At 45.8% G+C, this 23732-nt stretch overlaps 1 protein-coding gene across 1 annotated transcript in view; it reads left to right on the top strand.

Moving 5' to 3' along the window:
- Positions 1-17877, top strand: part of LOC144112545 (N-acetylneuraminate (7)9-O-acetyltransferase) — a 63174-nt gene extending 45297 nt beyond the window's left edge. The window contains exons 10-12 of the mRNA XM_077645351.1: positions 5800-5877; positions 5937-6029; positions 16647-17877. Of these exons, the coding sequence (XP_077501477.1) occupies positions 5800-5877; positions 5937-6029; positions 16647-16898 (423 nt within the window). The 3' untranslated portion in view covers positions 16899-17877. The remainder of the gene's footprint in view (positions 1-5799; positions 5878-5936; positions 6030-16646) is intronic.
- Positions 17878-23732: the final 5855 nt, after the last annotated feature.

The raw sequence follows: 23732 nt of genomic DNA, 5'->3' as shown, positions 1-23732 counted from the left end.
AACGTTTAGTGTGAAAGCACTACTTCATGAGGTCTAACCGGCTCAACTAGTTTGTGTGAAGATTGACCTTGAAGTTGACCCTGACAAAACTTAGCATAGCAACAGCCCATGCAGAAATAAAATAAATAATGCCGCGACTAGGTTTCAAAGCCGTGGCAGTGTGAACAGATCAGCTTCGCTGGCCGCTTCACAAGGGCACTATGCTATCGCTGCAGCCGATCACGCCTCGTGTTTAGCTGCAACATACTCTCGCGCTGTACATTGCACATCGTCGTATTCATCGAATTCTATCTGCGGTGCGAACAAAGCAGGTCAGCTTAACTTCAATCAGAGCTTAACCTAAGTCTAATATCGTCACTAGTCATGCCATTGACCCAGCAAAGCAAAACCATGAGCCAATGAGGCCAAGCACATGCTTTCAGTTTATCTACGTAAAAACCCTGCCACTTTTTTTATCGTCTTCTTTGCCTTCTGGACAACTTAAAAAAAATTGTTAGAATGACTACTGTGAGAACATACACTTTGATAAAAATTTCTAAATTCCATATTTTTTACCTTCTTCCATGTTTTATACTTTAAAAATGAAATAAATTCAGTTCAATTTACTGTATATGAGAGCACAATCTCTCTTATTTATGCCAAAAAAGTTTCGTAGTAGCATAAAAAAAGGTTCATTTTTTACAAATTTATTTGTAAGATTAGGTTTTGCTACCGCTTGAAAACTTAAGATGGTGGCCGCGAGGCGAAATATTTTCTCGCCAAAAACCAGCCGTGATGACGTTTGTCACAGTAATGCAATAAGTCGATTAATTTTTTAAAATAAATTGAAGATGGTCAAGCGCATAGTCCAGATCAGTTGGCGTGGAATGGCCCATTTGTATTTGTTTTCTGAACCTTTGCAACCTTTGTTTTCTGAATTTTCTGAACCTTGCAATTCTTCACTTTATATGAATGATCTCACTGGATCTCTATGGCTTGTTCAACTGTCTTCGTTTTAGCCGGAACATATCGTGATACGCATTGTTGTACATGAGCCTTCAAGATTAGCCATAAGTCACTGGTAGACACTGTTGGATCGGTAAAAGGGTGTGAAAATTCAGTATATGACAGCTCCAAAAAATCAAGTGTATTCACATCATTAGCATGTGTCCAGTCTAGAGCCCGAGATCCATAACTACCATGGTCTCAAGATGTGAGAAGTGTAACAGTGCACTTGGTTGCCACGTGATGAGAAATTCCAGTCATTACTTCACAAAAAATGTTACTGTTAGGGATTGCATTACTTATGAAAGTCAAATCGAGGATATTACTGCTTGCGGGAGTTACACGGGTAGATTCACAACAATCTATTTGAACCCAAAATTGAATACCATGTTTAATAGAGCATCACCGTTCATTCTGTCAAATGCCCACAATATTCTATCAAGCACTATCAAATTCCCACAATATTCTGGGAAGATTAAAATCTCCACTGAAGATGACGTCGCATATAGTCAATTAGCGCATGCAGTGTGTAAGTGTTAGCATTAGGTGGCCGTTATATGGTTCCAAGATAAGTGGTGATCTGGTCAATTGCAATCTTACACCGAAGTGCTTCACTATCATCCACTTTAGGCAGAGCTACAAAACGAAGGCTGTCCTTACCAAAATCGCAACGCCGCCACGTGACGACGTGTCTTTGCACAAGAAAACAGGATACCCTGGGGGGAAAATATGAGAGGATAATATTTATTTATTTATTTATTGATACCTCACAGGCCCTAAAGAGCATTGAGTGAGGGGGGCATCAAGGAAAAGCAATATACAGAAATAATAAACAACACTAACGGTACAATGGACGCGGTACAAGGCGAAAACACAAATGCAAAGATGATTTAAAATGGAGCAAAAAGTTCAAAAAAAGTGCAAAACTTGAATATGCAAAGAAGTAGTAATCAGGCTGCGACCAAAAACAGTGGTACATCAGAGAACAATATAAAAGCAACTGAAATTGTAGAACAGCATTTTAAACAATACTAAAGGGGTAAATGCATACATAGGTCCGTTTTAAACTCTGTAGGATCAGGACAGGAGATTAAGTTGTCATGAAGATCATTCCAGGGCCTAATTGCTTTAGGTAATGCAGATAAATCAAATGGTTGTGTTTTGCCATATACCTTACTTACGCGCATAATTTTTGCCCGCGCATAATTTGCGCACCCCCAAAGTTTTACCAGAATGTCTGAAAAAAAAAAAAACTTCTACTCGCATATTTTGTGCTCACTGCTGTTGCCAGACCACCAGCATATAGTGTGCACACAAGACAGACTTGGGAAGATCAACATGGCCGCATCTCCGTGCGCGGTTGCAAAAGGTGCGACTGGCAAGAGCCCGAGTTGTGCACCGTTTACACAGCTCGCTCATGCTGTCAGTTGCTTTCCCGGACGAACAGTTGCACGCACGCCTGAACCCAAAAGTACCGAACCATTTGTTGTTCAGCTTGCCGATACTAAGCCGGGCCGCCCGATAGGGCCCCAATTTATCGCCCATTATCTCCTCTAATTGATTTGTTCATATAATAGGACATTGTTTAGGATGTCATATTGCAGGACAGGGTTAATTGAAAAAGGACAGCATTAATTGGAGTGATATGGGAGAGGCCTTTGCCCTGCAGTGGACGTAGTGGACAAATTCTGTACATAGATGCGCATTGCGTCAATGTTGTTATTCTTTGCTTACTTTGCAAATGCTTCGGCTACTGTTTCTCTTTTTTTTGTATTTACCTGCATTTATGTGCTGTGTTACTGTATCAACCCCCCCACTGTAATGCCAAATGGCGCTGTGGGTAAAAGATAAATAACAATAAAATAAATAATCTTTGCCTCCCACTGTGGCTTCACGATTGTATTGCTGTGCGTTTATCGCTTTGAGCTCCGCATGCGAAGTCATGCCATCCCGCGGGGAACTACATAATGTGGGGAGTTGTGGGAGGGGGTATGCGTCTTATGATTGGAGTCAAGTTTTTGCTGTCCAGCCTGGGGTGCGAGATCGGGGGTCTACATATGGGCGGCAGTGTACAGTATATATTGCACGTTATGACCTTTTTTAGAGTTTTTTTTTTTATGCATTCAGAATATTTTCGCGCAATTTGCACCCCCTTTGTCACGACGCAGCTGGCGTACGTCATGGTAAGGCGTGAGGAGGGCCGCCGAAGGGGAGCAGGGGAACGCGCCGACAAAAGGGAGAGGCTCTCAGGGCGGCGTCGCGCACGAGTGTCGGGAGCCTCGTCCTAAGCGAGGGGAAATGGTCCGATCAGACGTATGTGTCGTAAAGGGTTTCTCTCCGCTCGTTGTGGCATGTTTCTAGTTAGCCACGGCCGCTTGCTCGATGGGCCAGCGCCGGAGGCGGGCGGGTATCCGGGCACCCTAGGCCAGAGCGGCTAACAGGACGCATGTGTCGTAAATGGTTTTTCTTCCGCTCGTTGTGGCATGTTTCTAGTTAGCCACGGCAGCTTGCAGCGAGCGGTGTGTTCGATATTTTGTGCTTTTCTTTTGTGTTGCAAGGCGTGTGTTTTATATTGTGTGCTTTTCTTTTGTGTTGTGATATGTTGCGTCCGAAATGTGGCGGGAAAGTCACCTATTGGCTGAGGGTGTAGTTTTGGCGGGAGGTTGGTTGGTGGCAGCCGGACAGATCAGTCGTGTGCGGCCGGTGGTGGTTCTGGGGTCGCAGAGTTGGAGAAGCGGGTTGCTTGAGCGGTGGCTGGGCGGGTTGGCCGTGTGGTGGCCGACGGTGGTCCGGAGTCGCGAGAGTGTTGGAGTTTCGTCTTTTTTTTTAGTTAAAGTGGAGAGGCCGAAATCTGTCGGCATATGTAAATAAGTTTTGTAAATATTGTAATAAATAACTTTTTGAGGAAAGCCTTTCCAAGTGCCAACATCAGAAGACCTGCACACCTGTCTCAAACTCACCAGTCGCGAAGTACGTCCCCCGGGTCACTCAGGAGACCCGCCCTCTACCACTCCACGTCAACATCTGGATGCAACAACAACATCGCACAAGAGAGAGAGGGAAAATCAATATCGTGACTCCCTCTTTTTGAAGCCCAGATTTAAAGAAAAAAGTGCGCAAATTACGCAAGTATGTGCGGTATACGATTGAAGCTGGTTTGACCATCGACTCCTATTCTCAAGATCATCAATCAGCCTTAAGTAAGAGGCCATTAATGCCTCATTCCAGCTGTGCGATACTCTTCGAGAATGCTTGTGAGTGACTTATTTTCAGCATTCATGCCCCTTATTTAACAGATATAACAAGGCAGTATAATTGCTCAGAACAAAACAGTTCTGCCATGGGCACAGCAGCACCAGAAGGAACAGGTCATTGCTATGATAATGTTTTCTAAAACGTTTGCTCACCTGTATAAAAAAAAAAATGAAGAGATTCATCTGCAACATGTTCGATGCAGCGTCATCGTGCGCAACGCAGGGGCATATCTCGCAACTCAGTTTAAAGGACAGTACTGTCAATGTCGTTCCCGTTGATGCAACACCAAGGGGTGGTGATGCATAAGACATTAATTTACATGGATCACCACATCATGTTCGCCTATGACTGCGAAATAATTTATGATTGAATTTCTTCTCTCATGCTGTTTCTGTTATGGTTTCCATAGCTGAATGGTGGCTTACGATGTCAGAGGTCAGTATAGGTCATGTGAGGCATGATAAAACTATAATATAGTCTCTGGTTCTTTCGTTGTCATTTCATCTGGAGCAGGCTGGTTTTAGCATTGTAGTGAATTGAAACGACAAAGCAGTGATTGTATCGCTGTTTTTTTTTCAGGCCTCACGTGACCTATACTGAACTTTAACGTCACAGAGGCTGCTGAAACTGAAACAGCTTGAGAGATGAAAATCAATAATAAGTTATTTAATGGTGGCAGGCGACTATCACGTCGCAACTCATCTGTACTAACGTCTTACGCATTATTGTAAAGTAGACAACATACAACCAAAACTTTGGTGTCTGCACTCCTTCAGATGCAACAGACTTTGTGCCAGGACAGTCACTGCTGCTGTTATTGCTTCATGAAGGGATTTGAACATTTCTATAAAAGGGGAGACATACCTTGCAAGCTAACTAGTAAATCGCAGGCAACTTTGCTATGCCTTTCAGCACTGTGATCTGGACATAAGGCAGATAGTTTCAGTTCAGTTTTCAATTTCAATTTTATTTACTTTGGAACATACATATATACAAAAGCAGGTGACGAAAGCACCTGGGCCCTTAGCAAGTTGCTAGCTTGGGCCCATGCAGTAAGTGCACAAAGTAGCTTACCCGGGCGCTAGTAACAAATAATTGTAAAACGTGTACAGTTTTATAAGCATAAATCAAGTACCTCATCACCTACTTCCAACATAGCCCCAAAGACACAGAGTGGCTTATTTCTATATGGTATTCACACAGCAGCATTAAAAACCAAGTGAAACTAAGTGAAGGAGCAGGCATCCACACAGGTGCTCAGTGTGCAACATGTGTGTGTCTTCGCTATGTCCCATTTCGCCTTTAGCGCTTCTTTATGAAGAATATGCTAAAACAAACCATATATCTAGGCTAACAGTGCAGGTTAGCCAGTTTCAGTGTCAGCCTTCGAAAAAGTTTGCACTTGCTGAAGTCATTCTGCTAGTTATTTTCCAGCTGAGTGGTGAGAAACAGAATTATTTTGTGTTTTTTTGCTCTCTTACATCGTCTATGTAGGCCCACGTGATTTCTTCTTTATCATGTTATGTGAGCAGCTGGGTCCGCTCCTCTCTTGTCATGCAGTTCTACACCACCTTTGCATTTGTGTGCCGGTCCAAGCCTGACTGCAATGAGGTGCATGCATACATCTCCTTTGTGCCGGTAAGTGGAGCCCAGTGCTTGGTCGCTGCCCCCTTCCACAGCTGCTTTGTTCTCTGCAGATCCTGGGCTACGTCATTCTGCGCAATATTAGCGGCCTCCTGCGCACCCGCTACAGCACCTTCTTTGCCTGGTTTGGCAAGATCTCCCTCGAGGTGAGTCACACACAACCTTCCTCTGATAGTGGGGCCTATCACCCATAATAGCTAATGTGCCTGGTCATTGGGGGCGCAGCCGCCGCGGTGGCTGAGTGGTTATGGCGCTCGGCTGCTGGCCCGAAAGACGTGGGTTCGATCCCGGCTGCGGCGGTGGAATTTCGGTGGAGGCGAAATGCTAGAGGCCCGTGTACTGTGTGATGTCAGTGCACGTTAAAGAACCCCAGGTGGTCGAAATTTCCGGAGCCCTTCACTACGGCGTCTCTGATAGCCTGAGTTGCTTTGGGACGTTAAACGCATGTAAACCAACCAAACCATTGCGGTGCACATACACTCATTGTTTCATATCTGTGGTCAGGGATGCCAGAACTGGAGGGGTGAGCTGCCCCCCCCCCTCCCTCCCCCCCCCCCCCCCCCCACCCACCCACCTAAGTATTCTTATGGGGGTGCTCGCTCACCCTGCCCACTGGCTGTTTCATTTACATTTTTTTTTAATGCAAATTCTCATTTACATAGGAAAAGGAAGTAAATTTGCATAAAAGAAAAGGCTGCCAACCAAGCTTCTTGCCCTTGACTGTAGTAAAGAAATGTCGGTGGCGGTAGCACATTCCCCCTCTCCTGCTAGAGCACCACTTCCAGGCCCACCACCTGGCTGAAAAAAAAAAATGGGTGGGTGAGTGGGCTACTTGAGCCACACGGCCACACAGGGCACATTCTCGAAAGTCCCCACTTCAACACCCACTTGGGCCAAACCAACCTCAATCACATGACCACACAAGGAACATTCTTATTGGCCAGCACATGAGTGTGCAAACTTTCAGTCATGACTTGTGGCAGCAATGTCAGTGCCTTTTAACCGTGGAGAGAGCCTCCTGTACAGCTACCATGGTAGAAGGAAGCAAAGGAGTTAAGATTTTGCAAACAGTATCAGCCTCTGTGTTTTGTATGCTTATGCAGTTAGTAGGTAGTGAAGACAATGAGCAAACATCGGTATGGTTAAACTCTCTAGAACTGTCTCTGTAAAGCTGCATCCTTTGATAAGTTGCATAGCTAAAAGAGAATCCTTGTTTGGTTGTCATAGATGTAAGGCAAAAAGATCTAGTTGGCAGAAACCATTGAGCTTGTACACCTTGGCCAGAGAAAATTCCTGACACATTGCCATTCCAACTAGTGTTCCATAGCTTCAAGTCGTCAGTTGGCTTGTCTCTGGTGACATCTTGTGTAAGGGGAGACAGTGCAAACAACACAAGAAAAGAAGGGAGTGTAATTGAGCAAGTTGAATGTGTTGATAACCTAATAAGCGCGGAAAAACGTGCGATTGTGCTGCTATCGAGTGCAGCAGCAGCCACTACCATCTTTGCTGCAGCTCACATGACGCCGCCATGAGCGGGTGGGGAAAATGATGGGGGAGGGGGTCGATGGCACCTGCCTCTTTCTGCATGTTGCCTCTCTCATTCTGCGCGGCCACCGGTGCCCAGAAAGCAGACTCTTCACCTTGCATCACCAGCACTCTCCGCCATCCCCTTTCTCAGCACGAATCAACTGTGGGGGAGCATAAGCAGAATTGCACAATCAACAGAGTGGCAGTGATGGGTGTGCACTGCTCCTCCAGTGCCTTGTTCGCCATGTCCTATTGTTTGTGCTGCCTTTGAGCATGCTCTGTTGTAGTTCCACTTAGTGTGAAGCTTAAAAAGCGAAAGCTCTGAAAGAGTGCTGCATCTGCCACGTAGAGGTGCCGACCAGGCTGTAGCACAGTGTGTTCTGTCAGACGGTGCACATTCGCTCGTTGCTTCATGGACATATCTCTCATGGCAGTTCTAATGCAAAAGCATTTCTTGCCTCATGGATTGTGTGACCACGAGATGTGTGCATGAGATAGCGATGATAAGAACGATAAGTATAGACAACCAGGTAATTAACAGGTAATAATTAATAAAAAATCGTGACAGTAATAGTAGCGTTCGTTTACCAATACCCCTCAAGAGAAAAGTATACAACAGCTGTATCTTACCAATTCTCACATATGGGGCAGAAACGTGGAGGCTAACAAAAAGTGTTCGGCTTAAGTTGAGGACAACACAGTGAGCTATGGAAAGAAAAATCATTGGTACAACGTTAAGAGACCGGAAGCAGGCAGGGTGGGTGAGGGAAGAAATGTGGGTTAATGCCATCCTAGTCGAAATCAAGAGGAAGAAATGGGCTTGGGCAGGGCATGTAACGCGAAAGCAAGGTAACCGCTGGTCCTTAAGGATATTCGGAGTTGGTTCTAAGAGAAGGCAAGCGTAGTAGGGGGCCGCAGAAAGTTAGGTGAGCGGGTGAGATTAAGGGGTTTGAGGTGATACGGTGGCCACAGCTGGCGAAGAACAGGTTTAATTGGAGAGGCATGGGAGAGGCCTTCGCCCTGCAGTGGGCACAGTCAGGCTGATGATGATGATGAATAGTTAGTGGCAGTAATAGTTACAGTAATAATAGTGCTAGTAATATATAGTTAGTGGTAGTAATGGTTGATAGGGGTTTAGCGTCCCAAAGCGACTTAGGCTATGAGGGACGCCGTAGTGAAGGGCTTCGAAAATTTCTACCACCTGGGGTTCTTTAACCTGCACTGACATCATACAGTACACAGGCCTCTAGAATTTCGCCTCCATCAAAATTCGACCACCGCAGCCGGGATCGAACCCATGTCTTTCGGGTCAGCAGCCGAGCGCCATAACCACTGAGCCACCGTGGTGGCTTAGTGGTAGTAATGGTTGCTGTAGTAATAGTTAGTGACAGTAATAATAGTAACAGTAATAGTAAATGGTAGTAATAGTGATAGTAACATCATCAACCAGTCACATGATGGGACCCAACTAGTCATTTGGTAGGAACATGTCTAAACAAGTTGCCCATGAGTTGATAGCAACAGTAAGTGGTAGTAATAGTGATAGTAACATCATCAACCAGTCAAGTGATGGGACCCAACTAGTCACGTGATAGGAACATGTCTAAACAAGAAGTTGTCCATGAGTTGATGACGTCATAAAATACAAAAAGGAAGAAAAAAACATATCTAGACAAGAAGTTGCGTCTCTCCCTGTCAGTTCGTTCTTGAATGCCGACACGTTCCAGTCGAAGCTGAAATTTGGCCATTCCAAGTAGTTGTCTAACTCACCACTGCTGCTCTAAAAAAAAAAAGCGTAAGAACCAACAAAATGCTCAGTGTCGCCTTTCGCCTTTGATGAGTGAGCGCCGAAATGGACGCCATGATCGACAACCGGCGAACTACGTCCGGTCAGTTTCATATTTCAGGTCACTTCCTCGCATTAGAAATGGAAATGCAAAACTTTTAAACAAAAAAATATAGTGTTATAGAAGCAAACTAGATGGTGCACCTTGTCCAGGAATGCTGTCCTGAATTTTTGGCGGCAAGTTGAAAACGTCAGTCATATATGATCGATGGCCTATGGCGTGGTAATGAAAGAGTTAATTTAATTCAATAAAGTAAGGTAGTTCATTAAGTAATGAGGGCCTTACTGCTGATGCTGTGGATTCCACTGTAGATTCTAGGACTAGGTATATGCCTAAAACAATCCTATAACAGCTGTCGCTATGATAACTCATCACTAGTTACAGACAGTCGGCATGGTGAATCCATTATATCAAAGTCAACTTCGTCAACACCTTTGTTACGTGGAGTTCACATTTATACAGGCTTTAATGGGGTCCACGTTGAGGTTTTGAGAAGCTTCAAAATATCGAAGAATTCACAACATTGAGGTTCGTTACATCCAGGTTTAACTTTAAGATTGAATGATTGACAACTTTATTTATCCCAAAAGTGAAGGCGGCGGGGGAGGAAGAGAGGTCCTAGGCTGGGTAGGCCTCCGCCACCCTCTAAGCCCAATCTAGGATCTTGTCCTGAAGATCAGGCACTGGTCTGCGTAGGGCGGCCTCCCACTGCTTCTTTGAATCAGTATCGAGGGATTTTGGTGGGGGGCGACCAACACAGCCCCACATGATGTGGTCTAGATTGGCTCTGGCCAGGGTAGAAATTACAAGCTGTGGAGGGATAGACAGCTGGGTAGATGAGGTGGCAGAAGGTAGGAGCGGGAAATGTTCGAGCCTGAAGCTGATGCCACAGAATCTCGCGATACCGAGAGGTTTTGTGGTGAGCAGGGGGCGTATATAATTCGACCGAGGCAGTAATGGTTGCATATGTCATGAAGGGAAAGGAGGCGGTCCCACGGAGTAATCAAGGCCACGTGGCTGAAGGTAGACTGCATGGCCGGCGTCCAGACAGTGAAACCTCGGGTGCAGGCATGAGCAACCTCATTGCCAGCAGGCCTGAATGCGCGGGGGTCCAAAGAAGAGTGATATAGGGGGTTGGAGGGTGTTTTAGCAGAAGGGACAGGGCTGCATGGGATATCTGACCCATGCCGAAATTGTGGATGGCTGATTTAGAGTCACCGACAGTGGTGGTAATATCGAGAGTGGTCAAAGCAAGAGCGAAGGCCGCCTCCTCCAAAGAGGAAGTGTGTACGGTGGCAGCCATTTTAGTGCAGCTGTTGGATCAACAGCTGAAAGGGCATAGGAGAGGCTGGAGGGATATTCAACCGCATCGACATAGGCACGTCCTTGGCATTGGAAAGAAGTTTTTGAAGGTCTTTTGCCCATTTTTGACGTCATTGTGGATGGAGAACAGGGTACATGTTCTTGGGTAGAGGGGGAATATGTAGGTATTAATGAATATCGTAGGGGATAGTGTGCTTGGACTGAGTAATCGAGGTAAAGTCGATGGGTAGGGACTGAAGTATATGCCGATCAGTGGTGTTACGGGCAAGACTCTGAGGTGACGTGAGCCTCTACAATCTCAGGGAGGGTGTTGATGATGCCAGCTTGAAGACATTTGGTGAATGCATTAGAGGGAATACCAAGAGCATATTTATGGACACGATGGAGAGGAACATCCACGGCTTTGATTTCCACACTATGAGGCACCCTGTGAGGCAGAGGGTGTTGTCTACAGCTGTGCGCTGGGTTTGAATAGTATGAGTGTTCAGTCGGTTGGCCTGAATGAAAAGGCCAAGTACCCAAATTTGAGAGACCTTTTGAATGGCATGATCATTAACGTTAACAGTGATGGAGGGAGAGTGTCGATAACGTTGGTGTGAGGGAAGGAGCAGGAGTTCAGATTTGGTAGCAGTACAGTGTGGTTCATGGCAACAGCATGCTCTACTATTATGTATGTATCTGTTTTGTTTGGAGGGTATCTTCAATGGGACCGTCAGAGCCTCCAGATACCCAGAGGGTAATGTCATCAGCATAGAGAGAGAAATTGAGGGAGGAGATGGAGTGAAAAGAAGTAGGTATGGGCAGCATAGCCAGATTAAAGAGGAATGGCGGAAGGACAAAGCCTTGGGGAGTGTCGAAACTTCCCAGGGTGTAGGAGGGGGATTGCTCAGAACCGAAGATGAGGGTAGCAGTACGGGATGAGAGGAAGCTACTGATGTAGGGGTAGGTTTTGAAGCCACAAGAAATGTGGTTAAGGCCAACATGGATGGCAGCACGGGCTACGTTGGTAAATGTGCTACTTAGGTCGAGACCTAGTATGGGTTGTGTATCCGTGCTGCCATTGGGGACAAGGATGTCGTGCTTAAGACAGAGCATGACATCTTGGCATGAGAGAGACTGGAGGATATATGAGATTTTTCTCCATGTGTTTTTTTACGCTACGGAGGGTAGTGAAGAGATGATCGAGCTGATTAGTATACTGGTGAAGAAGTTTAGTGATGTGGTTGTGGGACGCACGAAAGGAGGTGGGTTAAAGAGGTGGCTAAGGAGTTGCCACGTGCATCAGGTGCCAAGTTGACCATGTATCCCTTCGCACGCTAGACCCCATTGCTGAGTAGACAGTTGAACTGTATTGTGTAAGCTCTTCGTCAAGCTTGGCCAATTTAAACCGGAGTTTTCGATTGTGGTGTTGCCATTTCCGATGCCGGAGGAGGGACTGCTTGGCTTCCTACATGCGGAGAAGTTTAGATTCGATAGTGGTGAGGGGAATATCAAGGGGCAGGTAGTAGTGTGAGCCTGAGCATCGTCCTGGAGTTGCTGGACCCAGTTGGAGAGGTTTTTGATATGAGAGGGGGCAGTGAAGTGACGGGTCTGTCGGGACTTCTCCCAATTGGTATGCGTGTCGGAGGTGCAGCGTAGTAGAGATGGTGTAGGCTACGCTAAAATGACTGCATTGTCACATTGACAATGGAGGTCATAGGAAGGAGCGCATATGCAGTGTGCTGGTGACCATGTGCTGGGAGAACGAATTACCCATAAATCAGGATGATGGACTAGTAAAATGCTTGAGGCCTCGGAATTAGCAGGTGCACTAATGCAGTGAAATATAAAGAGGTTGGCTGCAGGGAGCAGCCTCTCATACCTTCATTGCTGATTGGCGTCACTGTAGATTTGTCCGACATGCAGAGCACAGGTGTAGAGAGAGTTACTAGAGATAGGTGACATGCTGCAAATGGCCACACACCTATGATGGGTCTAGTGGCATGGATGAGCACGCTGAGTAATCGTAAGGCATAGACGTGGTAGATAACAGGAAAGGAAGCAACTGGGACATCAGTGATGCCCAGCCGCCACAGTGGCTCAGTGGTTATGGCACTCGGCTGCTGACCCGAAACACGCGAGTTCCATCCCAGCCGCGGCGGTCGGATTTCGATGGAGGTGAAATTTTAGAGGCCCATGTACTGTACAATGTTGGCACACGGTAAAGAACCCCAGGTGGTCAAAATATCCGGAGCCCTTCACTACGGCGTCCCTCATAGCCTGAGTCGCTTTGGGACGTTATACCCCTTATACCAAACCATCTGTGATGCCCAAAGTGTGAAATGTTAAGCACGCTGGTTTCAGTGCTGTCACTCACTTGGTGAGTACATGCTGTAATCACAGGCTACTGCAACTGCATGAGCCTACGGCGACTGTATGCAATGAAGGCAGGGTATGATCAAAGGCATACATGCTCTCATCCCACAAACTTGAGGGTAATCGTTACTTGGCTTTGTTGGGAGATAATGAAGTCCACTCACTGTGCATATGATTTGTTATACATGTGGTAATTGCTGTTTAATGTTAATTATGATAACGTTGTTAGTCATTCAGTGTACTGAACATTGGAGGGGCATCATGAAATATAGTTAACATATAGCTCTGATGTGGTTCATTATGTGACACTGAAGGTGTCGTTCTTCTTTGCCAGCTGACCCTTCTTTTATGACACCTGCTCATCCTCAAGGGCTTCAGCCCTTTGAGAGTTTGGCCTCTTGAAGTGATTACCGATTGGCTGAAGCAGCAGAAGCAGGTATAGCATTTAGCTGCACAGTAAAGCATTATTGGAGCGGCTGTCAGAGTTTTGTGGCACACATTCCTACTGAATCGCACTTTGACTCTATTTCTTGCTGCATTGTCTCTAATGCTGCAGACAGGGCTACAGCATCAACTGCCTGAAGAGATGCGCCAATCGAGGAAGAATTGCTCATGGGGTTAAAGCAGCTTAAATGTCGCTGGAGTTGTGTAGCAGCTGTGCACAGAAGAGCGGTAAAAAATGTGTTTTTTTTTTTTTTTTTTAGCTAATGAGCAATGATATTTTTCCGGACATGTTTCCAGTATGGTAGTGCAGTAAAAGCTCGATAACCTTTTGTAAGGTACAAGTTCTGTGCATGTTAGTGTGCAAATGGGTAAACTGCACTCAGGATGTCTCTAGGAATAGAATGGCATCACTTTCAAGCTGTTTCGTTTTATAGAAAAAGAGGTACACAGTTGCACCAATGTCTTCAGAAAAGTACATAAAGCTTGTTATGTGTCTGCACCGCAGTCTTTTGGATGTATAAGACAACATGGATTAGAATTTAAAATTGCTTCAAGAAGTACTACGAGGCAGTCGACTGATGGGAAAGGCTCAGAAGCTCAGCAGTCGACAGTTTTAGTATAGCGTTTGCGTTTTTTGCGTACGCAACACTTAAGATGGTTGCGCACACTAAATCCAAAGCACGAACGACGCTTTTAGATGAGCGCTTGTGGACCGTTAAGCAACAGGCGCTCAGTGGACAAACAACACCCAGATCCAGCCACGTTTGGGTAAGTACCTAGCGCCAGCACACGTAAAAAAAAAAGACTGTTCCCTTTCGCTATACTGCTGTTCATTTCCAGACCTGCATGTCAACCAAGAGAATGCTTTGAAACTTTGCACTCTACACTTTTAAACTATCTTTTCATGCAATCGAAATAAATTACTTGCGCAGGTTCACACGATCGTTGGTAGCGTACTGGCTCAGCAGCAGCTCAGCTCGTTCGCGCACAGCACAAACTGTGAATGCCTTTGCCGAATACTCATTGAGAGTTATTGCGATTTCGGCCTACTTGAGCGGATTCACGAATGGGTTGCATTCGTGAACCTCGCGCAGGAGCTCTATGTCATCCGCCATCGAAAAACGCGCGCGGCTGGCGGCCATGGTCCTCACACGTGTGTGAAACCGAAACTTCTGAGAAAATAGCCATACAAAAATGACACAAATGGCCTTTGCCTTGACAACAGTGTAAACAGTCTGTTGTTAGGCTTACAGGCATGAAAATAGACTGCTATCTCAAAATTACTGACAACTTATCGCGTATAACATTATATCTGGGTGAGATAAGAAGCGGAAGTGAATGCAACCATTTACAGCCGGTTGAGCGCCGAATAACACAATGACGAGGTATTTTAGAACCGAAGCGGGCATGCAGGGTGCCGCCAAGTTGCCTCCGTAAGCCCCGCAAAGATGATACGCTATTTACAGAAAATTGCGTGCGTACGCAAAATGCTAAGCTTCCTTTAGTGTTCTGCGCATGCGCATTCTACATACGCTATTTTATTGCGTACACAAAGGTTTTGTGTACGCTATACTAAAACTAACTAGTTTTTCAGAATGTTTTTTCCTACCAAGATGGGTCTCGTCGAACTGTGCAGCCGTGCTTGTAAAAACATACTGAACATCAAGGAGGCCTATTAGCAAAAGTTAAAAATGTACTGAATGGTTTGTTTGATAGTGTTCAGCACGTAAAAATATTGTACATAGGTGCACCGTTTTTCATTTGCCGGGACTTGAAGCGAGTGGCAATGGGACACTTGTGTCCTACTGTTATATAAAGGGTTAGTTCGAATATCAAGGGACTGAAAAAAGTGTTCAAATTATAAAATGACCTCGAAAAAACTGTCAAGAACTGCTTGCATCATGGTAAATTTATTTTGTGAAAGACTGGGCAATGACTACCTGTTTTTGACATGACAACGGCATGGTAATGACTATCTTTCACGTTTTCATCAATTTGTTATTAAGTGCATACTGTTGGCCATGTCCAAGCAGAACTACTTCGAAATAGTAAGGGCCTTTCCGGCATCCTTCACGGAGCGACACAGTAGTAGTTGCACTCCACTGCTAGCACGTCAAACCCCTCATAAGCGGCACCGTCGCGTGTGAGGAAGCGTCACCACACAAACGGCGAATGGCGCATGACAAGCGTGCAGTTTCGGCGCAGTTTGAGCACACTGGAAGAACAGAACCACGTGGACGGAAGCAAAGGAAACTCTCAGCGGCGCCGAAGCAGGGGGAAGAAAAAAGAGGGGGTGAGGAGAATCGCCTAGTGAAGCGCCAGTCAGCGTCCCAAATGTCGGTTGGCTGGCTGATGCCAGCTGGTAGAGCTGTCATAGCTGCGGTCCAGTGGGAAGCTCAGAAAAGTGAAACCAAGACTAAGCTGTCGGACTCTTCTTAGAGACAGGCCCGACCGTTTGTCGTCACGTCTGCCGTTGCACATCATTGTCGCAGGTACATGGGCTGTGAGCGAACCTGCTGCATAGAATTCAGGCTTTGAGTGGGGAAATTTCGACAGTCTCTTGCTGCGTCGGTCATACCTAGACATAGCGCCCCTGAGGAACCCATTCAGATTATCTGGTGCAAGACCCGGAGCATCCAAATTAGTGAGCGTGTGATGCCATATACTTACCTAGGCATTAGCCAGGTCCGAGCTGGCAGTTTGAGTGATCCGGATTTACGAATTAATGGAGTCAAATTTACGAGATTTTACTGTAATTTTATTTGGACATATGGTTTTGTTTTTGTGTGTTCAATACCAAAAAGATAGTTTACACAACTATGGAAAGGTTCATGTTTCCCATACACCCAACGTAGATGGTGTTACTGCACCATTTCACATTTTATTGCAAGTGAGTGCCAAACGAATTCTGCTGCTTCAGCCCATCCGTGAGTAATCCCTTGATGGATCAAAGTTAGGATTTGGGTGCTGATCTGCAACAGCAGTGTATAGCACCACAGATTAAACATGCCATAACTGTGCTGTGTTCAGCTGTGTTACCCAGCACTCCGCTCATATCCTGTGTCTTCTCCTTTTTTTATGCCACGCCATCTCGGGCCGTTTCCCTCAGAATGCATATAACCAGCTGGCCCGGTGTACCATTCACGTTCACTGTTCTATCTGGCTGTTGTGGTAAAAGTAATAGTGGCTTCTTTCAATATCCACTTTATCGTGCTCATCTGTGTGAAGCTTGTGTGCCGGAGCTTGTTCTGTATTCTTGGGGGGCAGCTGTTCATTGCGCAGTACCACATCTGGCTGGCAGCCGACACGCATGGTGTGCTGGTCTTGGTGCCGGGCTACCCTGTGCTCAACGTGATGATCACCTCACTCGTTCTGGTGTGTGTGGCACATGAGGTGCACTCGCTCACAGCGCGCCTGATGCCCCTGGCTGTTCCCTCTGACTGGAAGTACCTGGTGCGCAACCTGGCTGTCTTTGGCCTGCTGCTGGTGCCCATTGGCATCCATGACGGCATGTTCTGAGGGTGACTCTTTGGACCTCAGTGTGGGTGTCGTGATCAGGCACAGGGATCGTCAATGGAGACGCCTTATGTGCACAACACCATTGAGAATGAGCAATGGCACTTGCATTAGTGAGGCAGTCAGAGTTCTTGCAAATCACTTTCTTAGGTGCAGATAAGCGCAGTCAAACACGAGTTTCAATACAGGGCTGTATGCTGTTTCTTAGCTTATCATGGTTTTCATGGAGAAAGTGTCTTAAAACTGTTCAGAAATGAATCAAGCTGTCTGCACATCCACAGAACAAACATTTGGGCAGAAAAGGTGTACTGGGAATAAAGCTCATGGGCAAATGCTCTGAAAGCATGCGCACACAAGTTGTTATGCTGTGTGAGAATAACCTGAAGTATTCATTAGAAGTTGGAACACAGTAAGTTTCATCCAATATTTGCAGTAACTAAAGTTTCAAAAGCTGCTTTTTTATTCTTGACATCCACTGCACATATTTAGTCGCACAAAAGATATTAATTATTCATGTTCATGGTTTTTTTTTAAATGTCTGAAGCTACAACCTTTCTATTTATTTTGCTGAGAGGTTTCGGCTGGTATTTTGCACTGCTTAGTGAGCTTCTCATTATGCTGGGTTCACATAAGATTTCAGTACAGACCTGAGCCATCGTCCACCTTCTAGTGTCATCACTGCTTGTGGTTTACATCGTTTTCAAAGATTTCATTTTCACTCTTTGCTTTTCTCACAGTGACGTTGTGCCATGATATGTTGACTTATTGCAAGCTCGCTAATCGCCAGTACATTGTTCATAGAACGTGAACTTGGAGGAATGCAAGCAAGAGATGTTTCTTTCTAGTAAAGCACAGTGCATTGTTTATGTGGTTCTGTATCAGCACCAAGAGTGTCACTTTCTGGAGCTGCCTCATTTAGACACAAGCCCTTCTCTGCTAGCAAATTCTATTGCAAGTTTGCATAAAATGTGCTCTTACAGTACATTGTCCATCTACAATGTCTTCTGTTTCCATCCAGATGTGCCCTGCTGGCACCATGCAGTGTGAAGTAAGTCAAAACAAATCTACCATCACTTCGTTGCATCAAGGCAGGGGCTACCTGTCTGAGTTTTTTTTTTTAGTTCTTTTGGCAGCCCTGCTACTGTGAGCAAATGCATGCAGCCTGCCTCCTGCAGCTCATTTAATTCTCAGGATCTAAAGGTGTCTATCTCAGGGGTTCTCAAACTGGGTTCCGCGGGGGCTGCCTTAGTGGGTTCCACGAGCAGTCACACTGGCCTGTCCCCCCTTTTTGGTATGCTTGGTACGCTTTTTGGTGCAAAGCAGATGCAATACCTGGTTTGTTAAAACTAATTTATGAGCGTTAGCTCTTAGCTCGTTCCTCAGTTTCAAGCTATCAGCGTCGGTTCCTTCCCCAGCACAGACCATGGCAGCGTGCCAAGGCACTACTGCGCCCGCACACATGTTAAACCTCATTAATTCTGATAATTTGCACCACCATCGGAGTCCAGCCAAGTGCCCATGCAAGTCTATGGCATCGGAAGCTCGTTTATTCGGACATCACGAAGCTCAAACCGGTTAATTGGGCGGGCCTCCGAAGGGATGCCGTGACAAGATATGACGTTCTCGACAGGCAATCGTCCAGATAATTGTCCACAGGCCTGAACTTCTTATCACATTGTCTTCCATGCCCCAGTGATGTGAGCGCAAAGGCAAGCGTGTTGACAGTCAGCAGGCTCCCATCGGTAGGCCGAGCAAGAGTCCAGCCGCGTAGTTTCGTTTTCGAAACTTCGCTGCTAGCCCACGGTGACGGTGGCTATCTGCTGTGCATATCAGCAAGCCAGCCAAGCTGCACATCGTTTGGTACGGCGATTGACTTGTTGCTGATCTTTTTTGTTTGTTTTTCTAAGGTGTCTTGCCGCTCCAGCACTATTGCGCGCTTCCCTACTTCCGTCCGCGTCGTATTTTCCGTTTGTCCAACGTGGTGTTCGCTGTTTGTGTGGTGAAGCCTCCGTACATGCGAAGCCACATGCAAAGGAGCCCAGCGCACCCGTTTCGGACACTGAAAGTAGCCGCAGAGACCCTTAAGCAGTAATCGCATGAGGCAATATTCTTTCGCGATACGTCGCGCGATGACAGATGCCGCCGTCGCCCATCACTGCCACTGGCGCATACAGCACGAAGCGACGGGACTCTGGCGTCGAAGCGGCACCTTTTCCGTGTTGCTCGATTACGGCAGCCTCAGTGTTCTGTCATTTTGCATTAATTAACACGTAGAACAACGCTCTTCAGGCATCATACAAGATAGAACACTAAAAACATTGAAAAAATATATTTAGGTAATAATTTTATTTTGTCTACTACACAAAGTCACGTGACGCAGAAAAGCGCGCCCGAGGGATGCTGCGATGTGGCGCCAGGTGACATTCCTGCGCTGCTGTGACTTATAATGCGTGTAGGAGATACCCCACAACACTCTTTCTTCTTGAACTTCGTTAATGAGCCTTTCATTAAATTCTTGCATAGCTGCCATGGTGAGGGATGCGTCGGCTGCTGCTCTGCTGAAAGCCCGCTGGAAAAAAAAAAAACTACTTTCGCGCGCCAAAACGGATCGGAAGTTACACACCCGCAGGGCCTACCGTCATTGACTAGACTCGCACGGCATCTTCCGGGCGATGGGCGAAATTTTCTGCAAACCCAGAACCTGGGCAACGCGATGTGCAACAGTGCTTCGGCAGCCCTCAGCCCACCGGCCCAACGCGCGATAGCATTGCGCGGCGTGTCGCCGAGATTTGCCTCATGTAGTTAGCACTTTACTGAGGAGCAGTACTGCTTCCGCCACTCCCGGTAGCATGCATGAATTGAAACATTTTACGGAACTGCGTGAAACCGCTGCTGTCAAGCAGTTTTAATCTTAAAAACAGGTAACAATTGCCAAAGTTCGTATCAAATACATTTCGCTTCCATGCGTCATGACTAAAAGTGTGGGCTGCACTACCAAGCTGAGCCCAGACAAGACAAAAAAAAAGATATGCACGCCTCATTAGGTGTTTGTCTGGGGCAATTCAACGGCGTCGGTGGCACTAGGGAAAGGTTTTGCCACGGGTGAGCAGTATCTCGCCATATCTGTCTAAATTTTAAAAAAGAAACGCCTTCGCCGCATTGATGCCGGAGCCAGGAGTGGCAGACAGCCAATGAAAGCCTTACGAGGCGTTATGTGATTCAGTGCACAGCCTGGCCAGTTGAGTGTGTGTGTGAATGTGGAGTGTTTGTCTTCTGACTATACTTTTCTGTATTCTGGAGTTAAAGGGTAACTGCGTCACTTTTCGAGACTTCCGTGCTAGTCAAGGATTCAAATCTGTATAGGCTGCATGTAAAACATGCAAAGTGCTTCAGCGCTAGCATTTAAAGTAGTGACGTAATCAACGATTAAAATTTACGCTTCTCCTCACATCACTGGAGGAATGCGAAGAAATTTGATGTGATGTCATGGAAGCTGATTTCAAATTTGCACCGCCGTCAACCAAACCCTGCTGTGCCTAGGTGGATTCTGCCAATAAACACTCATAGGCATTTGCCTTTGGTGGCGTTGGTTTTTTTTCCTTGGAAGCAAACATTTATGCGTTGGAAATGTACGGTTACCTTCGATGACATCATGATGCCCCCCCTCACTTGGGGCTGTGCGCTACGGAGAAGCTTGATGGCCGTCTCAATTTAAATCCATGATTACATCACCATTTCAAACGCTAGCCTGAAAACACTTCTCATGCTTTACGTGCAGGCTTCACGACAAGCCCTTTAAGCTCGTCGATTTCTAAAACCTATGCAGTTGCCCTCTAAAGGTCTGAACATAAGTGAGAAATGGGCATTGAATAAAAAACTGATTGCTGAATGCAAGAAAACGAATAAATATGTACAAAAGTGAACAACAGAAAAAAAGCAAAAAGGGTCATTTCAGAAGCAGCACCAACCGTTTGTGACACTTGTGACGACAGATTGGGACTTTGAGGAGAGGGGAGTTCTCTGGGACACGTTGAAGGCTGTTGGGGTTCCTTGGACAAAACAGTTTGAGAACCCCTGGTCTATCTAAACACCCAAAGATGAAGTTGAAGATTTAGCTCCACAACAAAATTGTAGAGCTAAGCTTACTGGCTTGGCAGATTAATCAGCAACGGCTGTTACAGCTTTGGTTTAGCCATTTAGCCCTGCATTTGGCCGTGGAATCTACATCTTCAGCCATAATAGGCAGTCTAGCCATGCCACTGCGAATCAGCGAAATCTGATCTCCCACCTTCTTTCTCTGTCCTCTCGTACTTGCCTGCTTCCTCGTCTCCCCTAAATGAGGTGATTTCTCTCTCTCCACTGGCGCCCTCCAACGGTAGCAGTTGGCAATTTAATTAAATTCCAGTAAATAATTCACTAATTAAGCTCTTACGGCTGATGCTGTAGATTCCACGGTTGAATGCAGGGCTAGATGGCTGAACCAAAGCTATAACAACCGCCGCATTGGCTCAGTGGTTATGGCGCTCATCTGCTGACCTGAAAGACACTGGTTTGATCCCGGTCGCTGCGGTTGAATTTCGATGGAGGCAAGTTAGAGTACTGTGCGATGTCAGTGCACGTGAAAGAACCCCTGGTGGTCAAAATTTCCGGAGCCCTCCTCTACGGCGTCCTTCATAGCCTGAGTCGCTTTGGGACGCTAAAACCCCTATAAAGCTACCTTTGCTGGAAAAAAAGATTGCTTATATAGCAAAACCTTATAAATTGCAGCTGTTAAAGCATGAAAGGTTTCCCTATTATACAGGCATATTTAACTGCTACTTAACAATGGAAATCTACTGTGTTCGCAGAGCACTTTCCACGGAGCTCAGGGACTAGGTTCAACTTCGTCATGTAGTCATGTAGGTGCATGGGTGGGAGATGCATTTCTACCGATGGGCTCCCTGAATGTGCGCCCACCAAAGGGTGCCGAAGAGCAGGCATCTTCCGGCCCTGCTAGACACCAGGAAGGTTCCCCAATCTGGTAGGGGCACTGGGAGCAGAAGCTTCACACATACACAGATCACTGCTTTTTCACCCGCAAAAAAACAAAGGGTGAGGAACAAGTAAGATGACAGACGCAGAGCTCCAACTGATTTATTCGAACAACACACCATCCTTTATACATGCAACTGCAGTATAAAGGCAGTAAGAGGAGACGCGGGTCTTGAAATGGTAAAAAAATTGCGAAAATTTCGATTTTTCAGAAGTTGCTTATTCAGGTTCAATGTACTCTAAAATACCTACTTATAAATTCGCAAGGTTTGATTGGACCTCTAACTATTAAAATGCCGTTATATTTGATGCCTGGTCAAAATGCAGCAGAACATAGCGAAAGTAGCCTCCCACAACCACATTCCCGGTGGCCACCTTCTTGGTCCTGTTCGAAAGCTGGCATTCTTCCTGACTTTGCACTATTTATTACTCACTATTGTGAAATCCTCTCAGAACATCCCTATTAAGCCGTTTTCTGAGGCCCCTACAACAACCTTTGAATGGATGGAATGTGCGCACTCAATTAAATTGTTGTGGAAAGGAACGTGTGCACTTCAAATGCAATTTTCTCAGTTTCATCTTTTTTGCCAGCATGACTAGCCTTATGGAAGTTTTTGTTATGTTTGTTATGCAGCAATTTCAATTAATCTTATACCGTTAAACCGAGAAAGAACTAACCTGTGGAGCTACACTATATTTTTATGGCTGAGCCAAGCATATCAAATTTTGTGGATAATAATGTCACCTAATTATAGTTCATAATTATGGTGCTTTTACATAATTAAACATTTTTATTTTATAATATACCACAATAACAATATAAATAGCATAGCTCCACTTTGCAGGTCATTGGTTACAGCTTTATTTCAATTGGAACCAAAGATATTGAAAGAAAGTTTGTTAATATCCCGTAAGAAATGATGCAATTAAGCTAGTTATTTTTCTGTAATATGGGAACTAATCCAGATATACTGAAACAATTTATATTTTTCCATACAGGTAAAGAAATATGCACCTAATACATACACTATAGTGCCTATAATGTACTGGCATCTAACGACCCAACAACGTTATGCAACATTTCCTTTTGGAGACGTTCATTGTCTCAGACAGTAGAGACTAAATATGGCTGCTCATGATGGCTCAGCGGCTTTGGCGCTCATCTGGTGATCCAAAGGTTGCGGGCTCGATTCCGGTAGCTGGGGCCTCTTTTCGAAGGCGGCGCAATGCAAAAATGCACGTGTGCTGTACGATGTGAACGCACGTTGAGGAACCCCAGCTGATCTGCATTACTCTGGAGTCCTCCTTTGCAGCATCCCCGATGGCCCCAGTGCCGCTTCGACAAGTTAAACCCCAGAGGTTACCACTACTATTACAAAGTAAAGCAAGTATAAATTTGTGCAGTCTATAGTGCAATATCGTTAAGGCTTCCATTTTACAGAAAATCAGGCGCCGGTGGCGGCATTGTGAGTGAAATATCCCCGGAGATGTAACCCACCTAGGTCACCTGACCTTGTGGCGTCAGCACAGCCTGCCCACCGGATTGTGAGCAAACTGTCCACCGTGGCAGGTGGCGGTTAAATTAATCATTGGTCATGAGAGGTTGCTTGGGAAGATTAACCTGTGTCACACAAGCCCCCCACAGGCAGCAGAGCTCCCAGAGATCTATCAATGTAAAGTCTGGAATGACCAACTCTACATATATAGGCATTAACTCTGTCGCGTCACACCCTTAAAGGGGCTGCGAAACACTGCTTGAACGAATGCCGGTTACACTTCAGATAGATTCTTTGTCACGCAGGTGCT

The sequence above is a fragment of the Amblyomma americanum genome, chromosome 1, assembly GCF_052857255.1.
Source record: "Amblyomma americanum isolate KBUSLIRL-KWMA chromosome 1, ASM5285725v1, whole genome shotgun sequence".
Lineage (NCBI taxonomy): Eukaryota > Metazoa > Arthropoda > Arachnida > Ixodida > Ixodidae > Amblyomma > Amblyomma americanum.
The sequence above is the reverse complement of the archived record's forward strand: the minus strand, read 5'-3'. Positions and strand labels throughout refer to the sequence as shown.